The 22,463-nt window shown below is 35.5% G+C and overlaps 1 protein-coding gene across 1 annotated transcript; it reads left to right on the top strand.

Moving 5' to 3' along the window:
• Positions 1-430: 430 nt before the first annotated feature.
• LOC149417630 (uncharacterized) lies at positions 431-22,195 on the top strand. Its single transcript, XM_089640457.1, has 7 exons — positions 431-629; positions 1,687-1,767; positions 2,227-2,550; positions 6,590-7,072; positions 7,715-7,888; positions 9,037-9,147; positions 19,239-22,195. The coding sequence occupies exons 2-7, from the start codon at positions 1,705-1,707 to the stop codon at positions 21,642-21,644; spliced, it is 3,561 nt and encodes a 1,186-aa protein (XP_089496583.1). The 5' UTR covers positions 431-629; positions 1,687-1,704; the 3' UTR covers positions 21,645-22,195.
• Positions 22,196-22,463: the final 268 nt, after the last annotated feature.

The raw sequence follows: 22,463 nt of genomic DNA, 5'->3' as shown, positions 1-22,463 counted from the left end.
CGGTGATCATAATTGACATTATTTATAAGTTTAGTGCCAGACTAATATTATAATTTACATTATTGGTGCTAAACTAATAAATGTTTTGCTCTCCCGCCAAAAAATTCTTATGAAAAATACTACAACATTTTGGTATTATTTATTAGATAATATGTAATATTATGATGGCGAACTCGACTTTGAATAATTTGACGACCTTGTTGAGACTATTTTGATTTGGCCAAATACCAATGATCTAACGGAGTTATGTGTTTTCTTACATCATGACGAAATATTTTAAGCTCAAAGTTGTTGTTTTTTTACGGATTCATCTTCTTCATCTACTCAAAAGTGAGCGAAAAATTTGAAAATAAAACTTTTGCCAAGTCCTCCGACGTCCGGACAGACGCTTTGAGTTTGAACAATCTAATTTTACGACAGGAGCTAAAAATATATATCCACGATGTTCACTGGAGAGTGAGTGCTTACGGTCGTATTTTCTCTGTATAAATCGATCAACATTAAATAAAAAGTTATCATTTTCACTATTTTATACAAAAACATTAATTAAATTACAAGTAACAGTTTAGTTCTTCTCAAAACGGGCATATTATAAAAAAACAGAGGTGTTATTGTCTATTTAACCTAAAGTGAGTATTTTTGAAATGTTTCCTTGCATTTTGTTACGTCGGATGTAATTTTCATAAGCATAAAACATTATTGGATATAACACTGTGCAATTTTAGACCAGTTTTATAACACACTTACATGAATTATTCAAAAATATTTGTCAAAAGATTAACAAATTAGATAAAGGATTTTAAAATAAAACAGATGATAGTAAAAACTGAAGCTTTTCTCGATGTCATACTTTCTTATGAATTTCATTTTATGATAATGACACCTAGCGGGGCAAACTAGAAGTATCAAAGTTTACTATGTTTTTTGTTGTGATATGAAATTTGTTCAAAGAATCAAATAATTATTTGTTACAATAATCCGAAAGTAGTTATTCTCTCTGTGAGAGTCGCCACTGATTCAGAAACCATTTTTTCACAGAGTTTCGGGCGATATTGTAATTTTCTCAAAAAATAATATATGCACGAGCTGTATAAATAAATCATTCAGATTGTGTACGTGCAAAAATTCATCACGATTCCCGTTATTTTACGAAAGACTTAGTATCATCGTGATTTATTTTTTGGGTATTATTATTATTTTGGTATGTTGCGATTCCTCCTTCGGTTTGGACAGCGTTAGTGTCTACATCTAGATAGTTGATTTATGTCCACATCTGCCCTGATTATAAACGACGTATAGCTGTCCGATACGTTGGCTAAAGGAGGAGGAAGCGCAACACGTCATAATAGCCCAAAAGTAAATCACGATAAAATTCAAAACTATTTCATTTATGCCGAATTTAATTCTGAGTTTAGGTACCAACTGAATATTCTATATTGAGCGTAATGAAAATAGGTATGTAGGTACCTAGCTACATTATTATTTATTTTTGATGGGAAAACTTTGCGGTTGCGTAGGAATCGATTTTACCGATCAAACAAATAAAAATGTCATTTGGCGCTAGTGTACACTTTTCTTGAACAGCGCCATTCGTTGAAATTTGACATTAGAAACTTGACAAACGTTGATTTTATGATTGCACTCCTTTTATTATCGGCGAAAACTCACTGTTAGTGTTTGTTTCAGGTATCAGGAATACTTGGAATGGATGCTAAAGTTAATAACGGAGCTTCTGAAGTGGTCGCAGATCCCCCGAAAGATACCCATGTAAGTAAATTTTATCGCCGGCATAACCTATATCAAATTTCATGTTTCCGAAAGAATTTGTCCATAATAATTTTAATTTTTTTAAATGGAACCTCTTGATAAACCTCTCCACAGTGTTAAATCTCGCTTTGAAATTAATACAAACGCTTTTATGACTGTGAGTATTTTGCCTGAGACCTTTTAAATCTCTGCCAAATTCATTTTGACATGTGAAAGGCGAATCATAAACAACCCTTTAAAATTGATCAATTTCCGCAACTTTCAATTTTCAATTCAATTTTCACAAAGAAATCTTTTTGAATGCCCTGTTTTTGTATTTCCTAATGGTAAAGTTTATGCCCCTGGGTTTTAAAATCTTTGTTGAATAGATTTTGACACATGAAAAGCGATCATAAACAATGCATAATTTTCAGCCGTTTTTACAAAGAAATCTTTATGAATGTTGTTTTTTTGCGCTAGGTAAAGTCTGTTCACGAAATGTCGAACAAGAAAGCATCCAAGGAGGCCCGTAAGACTGATGATAAGTCTGTTGAGCATGTTCTGAAGGCGCTCAGCAGTCTGCAGTCGCCAGAGGAGAAGCTGGCGGCCATGTGCAAGAAGTACACGGAGATTGTTGATGAGAATAGAAAGACCACCACCACCAACAAGCAGTGGGAGAAGAAGTACGTCCTGAACCAGAGGGAGAAGGAACAGCTTCAGTTGGAATATAATAAGACAGTTCTGCTCAAAGTAAAGCTCGAGAGTTTGTGTCGCGAGCTGCAGAAACAGAACAAAGCAGTAAAGGTTGATATATTATTGGATTTCAATTTTGTCTTATTCTTTGTGCATATATATATTATTATTTTACTACACCTTATTTTCAAGGCCCATAGATTATTGAAATAACACTTTGCTTCAACTTATTATATTAAATATTCTTATCGTGGAATAATGTCTAAAGTTATAGTATTTAATCATTGAGAAAAATTTTAACCACTCTCAAACGAAAAATGTGAAACATAAAACGTTGAGTGGTTAATATTGTCTTCAATGATTAATTATAATAAGAAAATAACTACATTGTCGCTATAATCCGAACAATGTATAAATTTAAACCAAGCTTGTTCGGTTTAATCGAAACAGCTGGATTTTCAGAGAGAGTAAATCACATTTGAGAGTTTGACTTTTTCCGGGACCGTTTGATGTCATATTCCCTTGATAACTTCATACAACTCTGCACTTTAAAATTACAATTTTTCTTCAATGGTTAACTTCTTGTATTTTCCATCCACCCACCCCGCCCCTGTCTCTGATGGTTCGGATTACAGATAGGTTTGTGTAGCGGGGGTTTGGGTAATGATCCACCTTAGAAAACCTAACCTACAACTCCACACATAGCACCTTCTTCACTGAAATGTCGGCTTTAGCCTCATCATAATCTGTTTCATGCAGTAGATTCAATGTGCAGTTTGGAAAGTTAGTGAAGCATGGTTTCTCCCATCCTTGAACGAAGATAACCTCTCACCCTGCTGACCAGTTTTTGGCTGGAAGGCACAGTAAGATCCGCAGCGCTACACAAGCGTCAGGATTTAGGTCCATTATACCCTTTGTATAAGCATTTTGTATATTTTGATGCCCGATTAATTTCTGATCCGAGTTTTGGTCAAAAGGCACCAAGATGGATAATATACTCTAAAGTTTGTGCAAAATGCGACGAAACTAAATAGTCGTTATAGTTCGACGTAATGTCGCCCCCCTAAAAAACTGCCACCCTAGGCAGCTGCCTAGTTTGCCTAGACTTAAAAGTCAAATCTAACGACAAACTCTGCCTTTAAAGGTTTTTACCAAATATGAATGAATTTAATGGTAGATGGCGCTAATTTAATTATAATAGGATAAAACACTTTTTGCAAGTTCTGCAATGTTAAGGTGCATTGTTTGTTTGTTTGTTATAAAAACAATTCTCTTAAGAAAGGCATACAAACCCAATATTGTATTTGTATGCCTTTCTTGAGTTTTTATATGGACAAAACTATTTATTCATATTTTGACCGGTCGGTGGCTGAGTTAACATCGCGTTTGGGTCCCTCCCAGGCGTAGTGTGTTCAATTCCTCAGCTGGCTAAGTCCTCCATCACAACACAAGCAACATTTTCCGCTTAATATTGGTGGTAGTAGGAGATTTTCAAATATTGTCAGGTTATTAATAACCCTGAAATGTTTGTCTTTATTTAAAAAAAAAATATATATATTTATTTATTTGTAAGAAACAAACAGCTTTTACATAAGGCTAGCATTACACTTGTAAGTTTTTTCGTAAATTTACGACTTCTAGCCAATGGGCATCTTGCATTTTGAAAATCCAATGCGCCCATTGGCTAGAAGTCGTAAATTTACGAAAAAACTTACAAGTGTAATGCTAGCCTAATAAACAATGATAAATATACAAGTTAACTGAAGTCAAGCCACAGAAGTTTCTAATGCTAAAGTTCATTGGAAATGAACTTTTAACCGTTTGAGTGCCAAAAAATTCATACAGTTGCTTGTAAAATGCCACCAAAAAACATTATTTTTTATGAAACTATATATTTTTTTAAAACCCCATAAATTCTTTGAATTTTCAAGGATTTCGTTATTTTTTCGGTGTTTTATAAAATAATATTGGTTTAGAATCACGCGGAGGAAGATCCCGAAGTCCAGGCGTTTTGAAAAAATGAGAATTTTCGGTAGAAAAATTGGTTCCGGGAGGTACATTTGAAAATGAGTAATTTCCGGTGTTACTCTCCATTTCTTGGTCACGATCCGAAGAATTACTGGAAATTCGCATCCTGCGGTTGGGAAACACAGGTATGACATCACTGACATCACTCTCATCAGAGCTACTCTTACTCGAATTTGAATTAGAGGAGTGGAAATCGTCGCTGTCAGACATTTCAGAAGACGCCCTCGACGTTATATTTTTTCAATTATCTAAAATAAGTAAAATAATAAATGAATCTGAAATTTAAACGGTTTACTACGATCTTACAACTATTAAGATAATATTAGAATAATATTTACCAACGCCGCAGCACCACACCCGACGTACGCGCGAATCAGAACATGACTGACGCAATCGACGGAAATCGACGGAAATCGACGATCGGCAATCTTCGTTAAAACACGAATCGACGAAAGTCGATGATTGGCACTCAAACGGTTAATATCTTAAAAATCATAAAATTAATTTTGGGTTAAAGGAAGGGGAGAGGAAGAGGAGAATAGGAAGAGGATAGGAGATGCTCCCGATACATTCCATACTCTCATATTAATAATCGATTGTACGCATTACTTCATATCGATATTTCTTTAGGTTATTACTGAAAATGTCAATGTTGTAAAATTTTGTATTATATTGTGCCCATACACGAGGAATTGGGAAATTTTTTCGAATATTTGTTTTACACGAGGGTAAATAAAATAAATCAGATTGTCGGGTTGATGTCGACGGAATATGAAGATTTATTAAATTGGTAAGTTCTGGTGAGTCCAGACCATTATTTAAGATTTTAAACAATAAGATTTGATCAAAAATTAGACGTCGTGTTTGGAGGGAAGTTAAAATTATGAAATTTAATAGATTTTGTATAATATGACGAGCGTAAGTTTAATTTATAAATTGTGTTTAAATTTTTTTTTTTGAATTCTTTCTATTCTTTCAATATGGGCTTGGTATAAAGGAGTCCAGATCGGTGTACAGTGTTCCAAGTGCGGGCGAATATATGAGGTGTAAAGGGAATATATAGTGTTTATGTTGTAGAAGGGTTTTGCTATGCGAATTATAAATCCCAGCATTTTATTGGCTTTGTTAATGATTTCATCAGTGTGTTGGATAAAGTTTAATTTAACATCCAGTGTTACCCCGAGGCCCCTGATATATTATACTTCATTGATGTGTGTGTCGTTTATTGTGTATACAAAGGAAATTTTATTTTTATTATGTGTAAATGTTAATTTATTGCATTTTGGAATGTTAATAAGAAGTTTGTTTAATTCGCAATAGACAAAAAGACGATTGAGGTCCTCTTGAAGTTTAATGCAGTCGTTGATTGATTTGCATATGCTAGGTAATTAGCATGTAAAAAACGTTTGTGAATATCGTATATGCACACATTAAATAATAAAGGCCTAATTGAGAACCTTGAGGTAGTTTATTCTCTGGAGACAGAATATGTTCATATATCCTCCATAAACGGCTGCTTGCACACATTACTTCTATTCCGCATTTTTTTGTGCCTATCTATGTATTCTTATTAGTTGTCTTTATATATTCTTGAATTGAAACCTTGCTTGAAATGACTTTGGCCATGTTTGGTGACCAGATATGAGTGGCCAAGTACTTCCCCATCTTATTTTTCCCCATCTCCTTCCCCTCCCCACCAAGACCCACCAAGTCACGCATTACTTAAGAACAAATACTTAGTACGAAAGTATCTGACATATTTGTTTCAAACATCTGCTCTAGTATATATGCGCTACCTCTATTTTAGATGCGATCCATTTAAGATTAGAGCTTTCACAATTATTTCTTAGTTATATAATGTAGTTTTAAGTTTAATATGAAATTGTTTTTATTAAAATCTAACAGTAGTTCAAATAATATGCAAATCAATTAATCTTACTCTATTTAATGACTGCTTAACTTTCTCACCGCTGCCTATCTTCCTGCTGTTGAAAGCTCCCTTGTAACCACTCTTACATATATCAATTTGAAGAGGAAGAGGTTACATCGGGGCTTTCAGCCAATTACCTGTGTGCAATATTTATATGTTGCTTTTAATGAAGGCATTTATTTATGCCGACAGGATGAATCCCTTCTAAAAATTCGTGAAGAAGAAGAACGCCGCAAAGAAACTCAGGCCAAGTTCCAGAACACCCTGACAGAAATAACAACGCTGATGCAGCAGAACTATGAGAGAAACACCAAACTCCGCGATGACAACATTGACATGACCAAGAAGCTCAAATCCGTCGTCGAACAGTACGAAGTTCGCGAACAGCAAGTCGACAAGATGGCCAAACAGATGTCCTTGGAAGCTCAACTCTGGGAAGCTAAGTTGAACAAGGCTAATCTGGAAGCTCAGGCTGATCGAGAGAAACTTCTCACGGAGAAGAAGCAACTGCTCCTGGAGCTGGCGCAGTACCAATCCCGGGCCACGGAGGCTCAGGCGACGGAGGTAGCTCTGCGTTGCCAAGTTTCTATGTATACAGACAAGTATGATGAATTCCAGAATGCTCTGACCAAGAGTAATGAGGTGTTTGGAGGATTCAAGGGAGAGATGGAAAGGGTATGTACTCATAAATTTTGTATTTAGTGGTGTAAATTTGTCTTTTGTAAACATAACTCGCTCAAACCTCTCTTAATCCAAATCTCTTTTTCAAACCACATGCATAAGTATACAGTTTGAAGAAGTGTAAATGTGTTTTATTTGTTGCTTCATAACAATTTAATTGTGAGTGGTCGCCAAATTCATAAAACATTTCACAGTAACTATTCTGTGGTCAATTTCTTCTTCTTCATTATCCTTTTCTTCACTTTTACGCTCAATCAACAAACCACTGAAAGTAAATAATATTGTTATGTAATGTATTAGTTATTTCTAGTTAAATAAGTGAAAATGTAATGTTCTTTTATCTAGAATAAAAACTTATAATCATAAAATATATAAAAATAATATAAATAAAATAAAATAATCTTTTTGACGTCCAGTTGTAGACGTATGCCTCCCTCAAATTTCACCAGCTTCCGAAGCCGACAGTTCTTGTCAACCCTGAAGCCCATCATTCGTATCTGTTTGATGGTTTTTCAACCTCTTTCAAGTTTTCTAATGCGTATTACATAACTTGTATCTTTTTATAATCATTTTTCAGTATGCTGTAATTAGGTGTTTTTTCACAAATAAATTATATACCCCCTGTACATTTTCCAGATGTCGAAGAAGATCCAGAAGCTTGAGAAGGATACCACTATGTGGAAGCAGCGCTGGGAGAAGTCTCACGCAGCGCTGCTGGACATGGCTGCGGAGAAGCAGCAGAGAGAGGTGTCCTCGGCGCACACGGCCAGACAGCTGCAGCAGCTGCAGAGGCTGTGCAGGACTATGCAGGTATGTCCAACATATAGAAGCTGGAGAAGGAGACCACAGTGTAGAGGCAGCAATCAAAGAAATCCTAAAAATATCCCTATCAATTAAGAGGCATGTATGCTAAGCGGGGGACAACAAAGATTTTAAGATGGGTGTATGAAATTTGCCTTTTAACAGACTGAAATATCGCTTCATGAACAACATGCTTACCGACCTGGAGAACTTGGGAAGATTTCTGGGAGCAAAAGACAATAGATTTTCTGAAGTTGATCATAATTTAGAGTTCTTCAAGAACTGTATGACTATCTAAAGTAATTTAAAAAATAAATGGTGCAAGAAAATATCTGTACGATCTCTGGTACATAGTCCCAGAGAGATGTTGTGACATGATCATTCAAGTAATAATAATAACATAGTATTTATACGGCGCAGTTTTGTGTTGTTTCACTTCAAGTGTCTTCCTTTTCAGTTTCATATGAGACATGTAAGTAGGAAGAGGACAATAATCGATGACGCACATACAAGCTCTCTCGGGCATTTTTTTTATGTAGGTACATAATATTATTTGTACTCCTAAATCGGGACATTTTTTTACTAAAGCGGAGACGTTATATGTACAGTTTCCGTAAGCACTTCGGCCATGGGCCCATTGTGCTATCTCCCATTTTACCCAATTCTTTTGAGTTTGTTACTAGGTTCTGTGGGGGTTCTTGATTTTCTGCGCATGGATCTTCCAGGGAATCCATTACTAGATCCATACCTTTTCCCATTGTAAGTCCCCCTTTGTTTGGGTTCCCTGAAGGTCCAACGAGGGAAGAGTCTCAGTCCTCTCCACTCCTCCTCGGTTCCCCGATGGCCCCAAGACCAAGTCCACTGTAGTGATCTCAGCTCTCCTCTCCACTCCCCCTAGGTCCTCAAAGGCCCCCATTTTTTTGTTTGTTTGAATGGTCCATTTTTTGTACAGAATATCTTGGGGTCCTAATCTAAATACTGCGACCCTGTATCTCGGAAGTAGTATTTGTGACACTGTTCCCCAGCGTCATTTAGCCTGAGCATGGTAGTTCACACCTTGACTTGGGGCGTGTTTCCACTCCCTGAGCGATGGGTTCGCCACACTCACTACTCTATTAACTGTATTGAGAAACTTATTTGTTTTGTATAATTTCCAGGCTGAGCGTACTTCCCTACTTGGAGCACTGAAGGACAACAACATCGAGAGGCCCCCACTCCCGGTGCTGCCTCCAGAACCTGAAGCTCCTGCTGCGGAGGCAGTGGACAGGGTAAACATGATTTATTCATTCATTTTTTATTAAGACTTAACATAATTCAACAGCACAAACAAAACAGAAAACGCACATTCTTTAACACAATAGTGCTGCAGCTCTTTCTTACACAATTGCGTAAGAAAGAGCTGTTGAAAATGAGACAAACGATGTACTTATTTCTGCTTCCCCCAAAGAAATTTTATCACACATCTCCCTCACACAAGAAATGAAACACTGTTGCCGTTGCCATCGCTGTGCCGTACCCGTAGGAATCGTAAAAGCGCCCAATAGATTGTCATTATTAATAATTTTAAGCATAAAAAAATTAAAAAAAAAAAATTAATATATTAATTTATTAATAAATTTGCAACTATGAACATGTTAATATCTAGAATACATAAAAATTACAAAAAGTTGAGGGTTTTCATTATAATGTAAATAATATAAATGTTAATGTAGTTATTTGTTAAGGTTTATCACAGCCCGCCTCACTAGGCTTAGCCTGTGTTGAGGCAGCTATCTACCAAGTTTATTTATAGTACTATAACGTACCTACAATTATATAAAAATACGAACACTCAATAGTTAGGTAGCATGAATATCAATACATCATTTACCAAGTTCGTTTATAGTCCTAATAATATTTATTTTTATTTTTTTTATTGTGTTTATTTCTTGCTAGAGCAATCCCGATGAGTAACAGAACTCATTTTAGGACAGGAGGAACTTACAATTCATATGTAGGAGGTAGTAAGAACAATTTTACAACGGTATTTTGATATCAAATATAAGTTTCACATTCAATACAGCATAAAAATTAAAAATTAAAATAATGACATGTTAAGTAGAACAAACAACAATAGAAAACAAGTACAGAAAGAAAAAAAAAACATGGATAAGATACAACAAGAAATGACAACACAGTTACATATTTTCATTTTTAAATGTAGTTAAAAAATATTCTTTTAAAGCATTGCTTTGCAATTTTTTATTATGGTGGATGTGTTTGTACATATCTGGAAGCGAATTATATAGTGTATAGGCAATATAGTTCAGTGATTTTAACCCATATTTTGTAGTGTGTGTTTGAGGAATGCGGATTTTATTGTTATTTCGAGTATTGTGGTTGTGGATGTCTTGATTGTAAAGTGGCTTGATGTTGGTGTGAGTTGATTTTTGGGTAATTTGTAGGATGGTGCTTGTGATTTCATATTTAGGAAGGATTGTAATTGGAAGGATACCAGAAACTGAATAGATGTCCCTAACATGGTGTCCCATGGAAGTTCAAACACATTTCTGAGAGCTCGGTTTTGAACCACCTGCAGGTCAGCTATCAATTTCTTTGAGGCAAAACCCCAGATACAGCAGAGATAGGAAAGGTGTGAATGTACCATGGCATAGTATACTGAAGTTAGTAAAGGAATGGGTAGTAATCCTTGAAGCCTATATACAGGGTGGCCACAGACCTGGAAAACCGGGAAAACCGGGAAAACCGGGAATTATCAGGGAAATGTCAGGGAATTTTAAAATATTCTTAAAATATCAGGGAATTCCAAAAATAAAACGAAATTCGTTATTTACGATTTGTGAAGTCCCAAAGTTGTGTTTTATTACTTTTACTTGCGGCGTGTGTAACAAAAGATATGCCGACAAAGACAAACTAGATAAGTAGGTATTTTTTTATTATTATTTTCGTAAATAGCTCTTGCAACACAATCATGTCGTCAATCACCCGCCTTGGTTTTTCCCCTATACTATGTTGGTGCGAAATCTGTAAAGAAAAAGCTAGCAAAGTTACAACAAAGTGTCAAAAGGGTCGGACACCCAGTACGGTCGTAATAAAGTTTAAATATCATCATTATCAACATTTTTACAAAGTGTCAATAAAGTAGAACCTCGTTAATTCGAAATCCACGGGACATCAAAAATCAAATTTCGAATTAACGAATGCCCACATAATTCGAATTTTTATGAAAAAAAAAAAATACGCCGAAAATCGATTTTCTCGGCCGCCTCTTCAAATCCGGGTGGTATTTTAGTTGTAAATTCGTATTAAGAGTGGGTTATAGGGCATAATGGTGATTTGCTGGAAAACGGCTCCCTAAAACGGCTTAATACCACCTTTCGTATGTCATTCTCAGACTTTATATTTTTTTATACCAATTAATGGACTATTATTTTTCAGTCTGCCTATTTTTTTTTGTAGTTGTTGTAGGCATTCGACTATAAAAAATAAAAACATTGATACACCATACAACCCACTTTTAAAACTTCGATCCATGATTATCGCATTAAAAAACGGTTTTACACAATATTTAAAATTTAAAATATGTATATAATACACACATCTGTAGAAGTACGGCCTCTTATTATCGTTATGATATCTGTGGATATTAACAATTAAATAAATACTTCATCTTGCACCAAATTTTCAACACATTTACACTGTTTTACTTATTACGGGTGAGAAGCCCCCGAGAACGGTAGTGGGACTATACGCTCCTTGTTTTGCGGCTTATATATTTCGAAAATGCCATCAAAATGTTTCATTAATGGGTCTAAAAGTAGAATACCGACTCACTTGAAGCATTGCAATAATCTAAAGAAGCTACGAAAACAGTAAGTACTCACTAATTCTCTTTTTTCATATAAATTTGTCGCATTGTATATTTTCAAGTGTCAAATTCTTTGAAACGTGTAAACTCCAACATTTAATATGCGTTCCTTTTCCTAACGGTTAGCACTAACGTCATGTTGTTTACTGGCGGCATCTTTATGCAAGTGTGTGTGAGAGAATTCATTGTCTTTACGCGCTCTGACTAAGTGGGAGATTGAACGTTTTTTTCATAGGGCACGTTTGGTAATTGAACCAAAAATTACCATCTCACGCCGGATCATTTTTAGTTCATATCACCTTTCCGCGTATAAACACGTAACCATTCACACATTGTCAAATCAAAGATATTCTATCTATGTGTTGTGTTGTACAGTTTCAAATAATTATATTATTTTTCTCTTTGTAGATCAACACATGATTTATCCATAGCAGCCGGAAAAAAATACTCCAAACAAGGTATGCTTCGAGCAACAAATGAATTTGAGTGCGTTGAAGTCACGGGGGGGGGTTTCTGGACTTTTTCATCATAATATAATTTTTTTTTTGCTTTTTTATTTAGGAAAAAATACAGCAAAAACACCAACATACGATAGAACCAAATGAGTCTACTGTAAATATTGTACACAAAGGACCAAACTTGGAAGATTTAGACCACGAGGATATTCTTATTGGTTCATCAGCCACTACTGTCGAAAAGGTACTTATATACTTCAAATATCTCGCATTTACTATTCGTCACCTCATTTGGATAGGGTTCTAACTTCATTTAACTTGTTCTGAGATATGAGGTGTCAAAGTTTGAAAAGACGATTTCTCATAGCCTATTTACCTATATTTAGAGATGGCAAAATTTAGCATTAATTTTCAGATTTTTTAGCATTAACAATTGGAAATTTAGGGTTTTATAGCATTTTGAGGCATAATTTAGCGTTTTGTAGCAAAATAGAAAAAAATGTATTTCGTGAATGTTTTTAGCGCATATTTTAAGTATTTTTGGTAAAATATATGTTTAACCTTCATTTGCAAGTACATATTTCCATGTGAAAGATTATAAATAATTATTTTTTAATATTAAATTAATAAGGAAGGAAACTCTAAGTACGGGTCGAACACAAACACAACAAATGCAGATTGCGATTAACATCAATAGGCGTAATTTATTTCACACAAATTGTGTAATGTCAAAAAGCTATTTTAGCCTACAGTATAAAAATATTAAATATTTACACATAAAATAGTAACAAAATTATAAAAAATCGTAGGAAAGGCTTCCAAAAATTAAATAAAGTAGGCATAATACTTTTCCCTGCACATTCACATGAAACTACCTTCCTTATGCATTTTTCTCAATTATTCTTTAGTTGTACAGGACTAAATATTACTGTATCAGCTTCTCCAATTTGTATGGTTCTTTGACTTACGAAATACGCTATATTCTCGGAAAGCGTTTAAATTCAGCGTACAGTATAAATTAAAAATATTAAATATTTACACATAAAATAGTAACAAAATTGTAAAAAGAGGTAGGACAGGCTTCCAAAAATGAAATAAAGTAGGCATATTTGAAATACAGGTAAATACAAAAAACAATGGAAAAGGCACTTTACTGATTGAATGATAGCATTGCGCACGTTTCAATAGTGGGCTCCTTCATTCTCGTCGAATTGTGCGAAAAAATGGATATGGAACATGATGCATATGAATGTGCTAAGGCAGAATTCTTAAAGCTACTCGACATTTCAAAAAGTGAAAAGAAGGCAGTTGAAAGACGAACTGTCTTGCAGTCTGATAGCGGGGAGTGGCTGCAACGCAGAAGAAACATGTTAACAGCTTCTTTATTTGGTAATATCTGTAAACCAAGTCAAACAAACCATCAGTTGTGCTAATTTAGTTAAATCAATATTATACGGCCGCTCTCTAGATAATATAAAATCTGTGCAATATGGTAGAGACCATGAGCAAGTTGCAAAAAGGCAACTTTGCATTCAAGAAAATATTGTGTCGTTGACTGTGGCTTATTTATTGATGAAATTTTCCCATTCTTAGGAGCCACTCCAGATGGTTTGGTAAATGATAGTACAATATTAGAAATTAAATGTCCGATTTCTGCTAGTGGGATGCTATTTGAAGAAGCAATAGCAAAAACAAAAATTACGTTCTTGGAAGGAAGATAAAAACAAAAAATTTTTTTTTACTAATACAAATCACAACTGGTATTATCAAGTACAGGGTCAACTTCACATTTCCAATAAGTCTGTATGTATTTTTGCCGTCTGGTTGGGTGAAGCAATTCCATTAAAGATAGAAATAATAAAACGAGATGACAAATTTTGGGGAGAAAAGATGGAAAGCAGATTAAGTACTTTCTTTATGGATTGTTTATTACCAGAAATCATAGTCCTAGATTTAAAAGATCAATGCCCATTCGTGACCCACAGTATATTATATCCGCGTTGGAGAAAAAACGAAAAGCAGCGACACAAATTCGAACAGAAAAACTTAAAAAATGCAAGAAAAATCTGTTACCTGTTATTGAAACTAATGTAAATATTGTTCAAATTTTAGATTCTGATACGATTTTAGATAACTTCCTGAAGAGCTCACTCTGAAGAACCCTTCCTTGAAGTTCCTTTTATTTAATGTATTAAACATATACACAGGGTGTTGAGGGACGTACTTGAGTTACTTTAACCGGTAAATCCTGTTTTTGTATTATTTGCAGTAAAAACTGTAAATGAATTTACGGTCACCGGTGACATTTTCGATGTTCGATGTGACATTTCCGGTGACATTTTGAAAAAGTCACAGGAGAACAAAATTTTATTTACATTTTTTCTCTAAATAATGTCAGGAATCACTGGTTAAAGTAAGTCAAGTAAGTCCCTTAACATCCTGTGTATATTAAAATAAACCTTTGTTCCACCGCAGGGGAAGCTTATGGCGCAGACTACGCCAGTCGAAGAATACCATCATCACTGCCATGGTTGCCTGGATGGAGTCCCCCCTGATGGCCTTCAAACGAAACAGGAGCCTGTCAAATATCCCCCATGAACATTTATTATCATATACTATATTTTTTGTTTCTTTTCTGTTCCATTCTATGTATGAATGCATTGTTATTTTGTCAATATTTGTACTATTTTTGTACATTCTGGAATAAACTCTCATTATTATATTTGTTTTATTAAAATAAAGAGTGAGTGTCGCTGCAGTTTTGTCATGGTTTTCTGCGGCCTTGCACGACAGCTACTGCCATGGTTAAAAAATATTGTTGTTTAGTTGTACTAAATAACACAGAAAAATAAAAAATATAAAAAAAAACTTTATTTTATTTCTCGAGGTCAATATATAAGAAGAATAATACAAGATTGCCATTACGGAGAATCAAGCAAAGCAACACTTTAACATTACAAATACAGTAACAATAAAATGTATAACATGATAACATTAAATAACATGTAAAATTTATTGATAATAATTTAATGGATTACTTGAACCATGAGATCCCAAACACCGTTTATAATGGAATAGCGCTCACTCCTACCTACACTTCAGTCCCTAACGAAACGCGACCACGAAAGGAACCAAGCAACCGCTAACGGTGCAAAACGCCGCTTACGGTTGCTTTCCTCCTTTCACATAATATCGCGAACTTAAAAACCTATTGTCAGCTTTTCAAACCTAATATGATTTACAATAACAAGCAAATGATGAAACATTTGTAAAAAAGATCATACTAAATACTCTACCAAAATAGTAAGTTCCATAAACAAGCCACATTTTGTTATTGGTTTGTTTTTTACTTGAATATCTATATGTCTCTTCATAACTCACATATAATGTTGAATATTGTACATCGGTGAAGGCATCCTTACTGCCACCTAGCGATGTAATAATAAACATATTTTGGTAGTTTCGGAAATCTGCCTTGCCTATTATATGCCTTTAATACCAATTATTATTAATATATTTTCGCGGCCGATTACCGTAGCGGCGGGCCCTTTAAATTCAGATATTCGCAATAAATTCGTAAAAATACTATATTTTTACGCGTAAATCGAGATTTCGCTGCCGATTTCGGTCGCGGCCTACCCTTTAAATTGAGATATTCGTAAAAATACGATATATTTCCGCGTAAATCGAGATTTCGCGGTAATTTTCCGTCGCAGCCGGCCCATTATTTCAAATATCTGAATTTAAATTCGTAAAAATACGATATATTTCCGCGTTAAACGAGAATTCGCGGCCGTATTCCGTCGCAGCCGGCTCTTGAAATTCAGATTCGAAAAAAATTCGCAAAAATACGATATATTTCTGTGTAAATCGAGAATGCGCGGACGATTTCCGTCGCGGCCTACCCTTTAAATTAAGATATTTGATGTAAATTCGTTAAAATATGATATGTTTCCGCGTAAATCGAATTTTATCGGCAGTTTTTCGTCGCGGCCGTCTTTTAAGTTCAGATATTTGAAGTAAATTCGTAAAAATATGTCATATTTCGGCGTGAATCGAAATTTTTCGGCCGATTTCCGTCGCGCCATATTTTTTAACTCGGATATTCGAAGTAAAGTTAGTAAAAATACGATATATTTCCGCGTAAATTGAAATTTCGTGTCCGATTTCCGGCACGGCGGGCCCTTTAAAATTCAGATATTCGAAATAAATTCGTAAAAATACGATATATTTACGCGTAAATCGAGATTTCGCGGCCGATTTTGGTTAAGGCCTACCCTTTAAATTGAGATATTCGTAAAAATACACTATATTTCCGCGTAAATCGAGAATTCGCGGCAGTATTCCGTCGCGGCCGGCTCTTTAAATTCAGATATTTGCAAAAATAAGATATATTTCCGCGTAAATCGAGAATGCGCGGCCGATTTCCGTCGAATACGATATATTTACGCGTAAATCGAGAATGCGGGGCCGATTTCCGTCGAATACGATATATTTCCGTGTAAATCGAGAATGCGCGGACGATTTCCGTCGCGGCCTACCCTTTAAATTAAGATATTTGATGTAAATTCGTAAAAATATGAAATGTTTCCGCGTAAATCGAATTTTATCGGCAGTTTTTCGTCGCGGCCGGCCTTTTAAGTTCAGATATTTGAAGTAAATTCGTAAAAATATGTCATATTTCGGCGTGAATCGAAATTTTTCGGCCGATTTCCGTCGCGCTATATTTTTTAACTCGGATATTCGAAGTAAAGTTAGTAAAATATGATATATTTCCGCGTAAATTGAAATTTCGCGTCCGATTTCCGTCGCGGCGGGCCCTTTAAAATTCAGATATTCGAAATAAATTCGTAAAAATACGATATATTTACGCTTAAATCGAGATTTCGCGGCCGATTTTCGTCGCAGCGGGCCATTTAAATTCAAATATTCGAAATAAATTCGTAAATATACGATACATTTACGCGTAAATCGAAATTTCGCGGCCGACCCTTTAAATACAGATATTTGGTGTAAACTCGTAAAACTACGACATATATCCGCGTAAAACGTATTTTCTCGGCCCTTCAAACTCGGATATTCGAAATAAATTTGAAAAAATACAACATTCCAGTGTAAATCGATTCAGATTTACAAAATAATAATACTAATTAGGACGATTATAACCAAGTAAAAATACATTTTTCGGCGTTTTACCGCCACGGCTGACTTTTAGATTCAGATTTACGAAATATTATGATTTATTTTCGCAAAAATCAAATTTTTTTTCGAATTTCACGAACAAATTTTCGTGCGAGGACAAAAATAAATTTCGAATTACGAATTAACGAATTTCAAATTAAAAAAAATTTTGTATGAAAAAATTGTTCTGCGGAAATTTTTTTGGCGAAAATTTTGAATTACGCGTTTTTTCGAATTATCGGGGTTCTACTGTACTTACTTTGGTTTATTTGTCTATTTTTGTCTGGTCTTTTCATTTGTACACAAATTGTCTTCAGGCGAAATATCATAAATTTGTAATAAGTGTATTTTGTTTTGAATACATCATTGTGGTGCAAGGAAATAATAAATGCTTTAGATGACGGAATTCCCTTTATTTATGTATCTGTTCTAATTTTCTGGCGTAGATGAAAATCGTGTTTCAAAAATAAAATTTTGAACGGTTTGTCCTTATACCAAATAAAACATATCAGGGAAAAATATAGAAACTGCCCTGGAAAACCTGGAATTATCAGGGAATTTTGAAATCCGTTTTTTGTGGCCACCCTGATATAGTACACCAATTATAGGGGTAATTTTCTCTTTTATATGATTTATATGGAGATCCCACGAGAGTTGGGAATCTACGATCAGACCCAAATATTTTGTGTTCATTTTCTTTTCGAGGCAGTTGTCTCCAATTTTAATATCGAGGCTGAAATTTTTCTTGTTACCGAAAAGTATATAATGGGTTTTTTTTACGTTAAGAGTTAGTTTGTTTATTCTCAACCAGTTTGTGAGATGGGAAATATCAGCATTCATCTCCGTTTAAGGCTCCGCTATATACTTACAATTATATGAAAATACATAAAATAATTAAGTTGCATCAATAACCGTGAATTTGGATGAGTGCGCCGGTAAAGGCCCTATCATTACTTTTGATCCAAATTTTTACTTTATCCTTGAATGTTGTAAAGTCTTGTCGCAAGATATCTAAAGTTCCGTTGACCAAAAGTAGTGTGCGTTACAGGAATTTGAAGTAAGTCTTTGTTATTGCTTCGGTTACAGCGAGTATGAGATCTTTTTTCATAGTATGTATGTATATTTGTGTATAGGTGAGTGAGTATTGTTTTTGCGTATGTCTGCCGAACATCAAACGCATTCATAATATTAAAGATTAAGTTCGAGTCAGTAATTAGAGGAAGCCTAAGAATTATTTTTATAATAGTTTTCTGTGCCTTTATGATTGGGTCTAGTGCAGATGAAGTTCCACCTCCCCACGCTATGATACCATACTCAATAATAGATTGACAGAGTGCAAAATAAACCATTTTCAAGTGTTGTGAGTTGAGGAAGTTTCGTATCGTTCTGAAGAAGTGCATGGTTTTTCTTACCTTGTTTGCAATTATTTGAGTGTGAAGATTCCATTTGAGGTATGGATCAATGGTGAGGCTTTGGTTTATGTACTTTGGTAAATACATAGATGTGACTTTATATGCCAGTTAAGCTTTGAATTTCTTAATTAATTTAACTTTGTTCCATAATTAATTATTTTTGTTTTCTTTCCGTAAACTTTAATATAAAAAGTTTTTTTCAATGATTGTTCACATTTCATGCACACAAATTTTATTTATTTACTAGTGCAGACACATGAAATACCACTGAATTATGGAAAAATTAGTTCTGTTTTCTAAAATGACACAAATTCGAAGCAAAAGTTCTAGAGTTCACTGAACCGGAGTTACAGACAGATGGAGTCACAACCGAAATTTCTATTTCTACCTACATATTTACTTTTATTTTTGTTTACTTACAAACGCATTTTTAAAATCTTCAGGTTGATGCCATGGCTGCATACTGCACACAGCTGAAGCAGAGTTTGTCACAACTCCAGGGTCAGCTTGATGTCCTCACTTCCAAGAGTGGGTCTGAAGAACCCCAGCCCAAGGAGAAATCTAAAACACCTGAGGCCACTGCGCCGGGCAAAAAGAATGCCAAGAAAGGTAAAGGTAAGAGGGGCAAACAAAATGATGCCAAGGAATCTGCTAAGGAACCAGAGGTCTCCCAAGAGTCATCTGAACCTGCAGCAGAGCCGTCCAATGAATCTGAAGCAGCGGTCGAACCTCAGGAAGTACTTTGTGAAGCTACGGATAAGCCTGTTGATGCATCAAGTGAAGACACAGTCAAGCCTGTGGAAACATCACCTGTCATCGCAGATGAACCTGCTGCACCACTTCCTGTTGTTGAACCAAAGGCCGTGGAAGCAGTACTTGCTGCTTCTGTTGAAACAGAAAAATCTATGGAAACACCTTCTGTAATTGTAAAGCCTTTGGTAGTATCATATGCTGCTGCAGCTAAGCCTGTAAAACCATCGGAAGCAAAACCTGTTGCCACTGTCAAGCCTGTAGAAGCATTGCTTGTAGTTGATGTAAAACCGTTAGAAACAACCCCCATCGTGACAGACAAGCCCGCAGAAGCATCACCTGTGACTGAGGCCAAACCCGTAGAAGATGCACCTGTAGCGGCTGCCAAGCCCGTAGAAGCATCATCTGAGGTTGAGGCTAAATCAGTTGAAGAAAAACCTGTTGCCGCTGTCCAACCTGTAGAAGAATTACCTGTTGTTCAAGCCAAGCCTGTGGAAGAACCTATTGCCATAGTCAAACAATTAGAGGAAGCTTCTTCTGCTATCATAGAGAAGCCAGTAGAAGCATTACCTGTTGATACAGCCAAGCCTGAAGAAGCATCACCTATTGTTGCATCAAAGCCTGTGGAAGAATCACCTGAAGCTGCAACAAAATACGTGGAAGCATCACCTGGTAACAAAATAAAGTCTCACCCTGCTCCGAAAAAGGGAAAACAAAATGATTTTAAAAAACAAACAAAACCTGAAGTTTCCCAAGTTGCTTCAGATACCACATCAAGTTCTGTGGAAGTATTACCTGTCATCACATCAAAGCCCGTAGAAGAATCATCTGAAACCTCTACTAAGCCCTTAGAAGCAACACCTGTTGCTACAACAGTATCCGCGGAAGCAGTTCCTGTAACCGCAGTACCTGAAGCTACAGTGCCTGTAGCTGCAGTACCTGAAGCCACAGCACCAGTAGCTGCAGCAAAAGCTTCGGAAGCATCACCCCCTAAAGCAACGAAGCCTTCACCAGCTTCAAAGAAGGGGAAACATAATGATAACAAAAAATCTCCAAAAACATCAGTATCTGATTCTATCACTGTAGCAGAGCCTTTAGATGTATCACCTGAAAACACAACCAAGTCTTCAGAAGTACCATCTGATGCCACAGCAAAGCCATTAGAAGTATTGTGTGATGCCCCAGCAAAACCCTCTCTTCTTGTATCTGACAACAAACCAAAGGCATCAAAAAAATCACCTGTCCCCTCAAAAAAGGTTCCACAAGCTACGCCTGACATCACAAAAACACCTTCAGAACCATCATGTGTTATCACACCAAAGCCTTTAGAAACACCAACTGAAACTGCCAAGTATCCTTTGGAAACATCCCCTGAAGCTTCTCTAAGCTCTATGGAAGTGTTGTCTGCTACCACAGTAAAGCCTTTGGAAGCGTTATCTGTCAATACAGCCCAACCTTTTGGGGAATCAGGTGCAACCTCACCAAAACCTTCCCCAGCCTCAAAGAAGGGCAAACAAAATGATGCCAAAAAGTCTCATAAAAACCAAACCAAAGTAAATGATGAAAAAGTTGTAGAGGCTGCTGCTAGCACCCCTCCAGTTGCTACCCCTACACCTGAAGCTGAAAAGTTTTCTCCTGTTGCCATCACTAAACCTGAAGCTGATAAGGTTTCCCCCGCTCTCCAAGATTTTTCTCCTGCCACTGAAATCAAAGTCGAAAGCCCATTAACTGGTTCAAAAGAAGTGGGAAAGAATGGTAAGAAAAATACTCCCAAGAAGAAACAAGCTGAACCCAAAGAAAAAGCGGTTCTTGAAGAAGTAAAGAAACTAGCTGAACCAGAAAACGTTGAACCTGTCAAAGAAACAGTAGAACCAACTCTACAACCCCAAGAAGCTGCTGCACTTCTCACTGTGGAAGTTGCAGATTCACCTGCTCAAGATGGCGATGTTTCAACAAACGATTTTCAAAAATCTCCCGCCAGCAATGGAGTTAGTTCGAAAAAGAAAGGGGGGAAAAAATCACCTAAATCCAAAGCACACGGCAAAGGTACCCCCGGATCCGAAGCTCTCAGTTCGGAAGGCAATCTACCAAGCCCATGAGAAATGCTTTTTGTAGGGCTGCTCTTCACAATTGTAACTGTTGGACTGAACTGTATTATTTTTATCACTATTGAATCTTTATGAATCTCTGATTCATTTCATTTCTCTGGTTATAATTGAAATATGTTTCTCATGCGATGGCTTGTCGCTTCTATTTTTGTTCTTCTACCTGTGCTTTTAAAGGTGCTTAACTGTGTGAATTTGATTTGGTTTTAATGTCCATTCTTTTGCGTGTTTATTTTTTGGAAAGTTCTCCTTGTTGGATTTTTTTATCAGAATGCTTTTATGTATCATCAAAATATTGTAAAGAATAGCATTTCTTTTAATGCGTAATATTATGTATTTGCCTTTCTAGTCTTCATAATGTGTATACCCTACTGCCTCTCGATTACACATTATCCATTATTAAATATTTTCATTATGTATTTAATGTGTTCTTCATTATATTTTTGTATTCTTTTAATAATTTATTTATTATCAAATGTGTATGTTGTGTATTATTTTATCTACTTTATAAATTAGATATTAAAGTATTAAGTATTTGCATTGTATTATTTTGGTTTATTTCAACAATCGTTCACTTAATATGTTTATTTTCCTTCCTCACTAATATCCATTTTTACATTTACATACATATAATATCTTTCCCATGCTATCACAAGTACGATCTTCCTTTCTAACCGCGTTCTTATCCCATCTATTTGGGGTTAGAGTCTTAGACAACTCTCCGCAATTTAGATGATTTTTAGCAGGTTTCTTTATTCAATGCAAATTAAAATAGTTTTACCTACCAATAAAACTTATATTATGTACCTAACC

The sequence above is a fragment of the Hesperophylax consimilis genome, chromosome 15, assembly GCF_061612785.1.
Source record: "Hesperophylax consimilis isolate HC1 chromosome 15, BYU_Hcon_1.0, whole genome shotgun sequence".
In the NCBI taxonomy this organism is placed as follows: Eukaryota; Metazoa; Arthropoda; class Insecta; order Trichoptera; family Limnephilidae; genus Hesperophylax; species Hesperophylax consimilis.
Note: the sequence above shows the minus strand (reverse complement) of the source record. Positions and strands in the feature narration are given on the sequence as shown.

Coding starts and splice junctions, on each gene's coding strand:
- LOC149417630 (XM_089640457.1), top strand. CDS start 1,705: ATGGATGCTAAAGTTAATAACGGAGCTTCTGAAGTGGTCGCAGATCCC. Junction 7,073..7,714: donor TCAAGGGAGAGATGGAAAGG/GTATGTACTCAT, acceptor TACATTTTCCAG/ATGTCGAAGAAGATCCAGAA. Junction 7,889..9,036: donor GGCTGTGCAGGACTATGCAG/GTATGTCCAACA, acceptor TATAATTTCCAG/GCTGAGCGTACTTCCCTACT.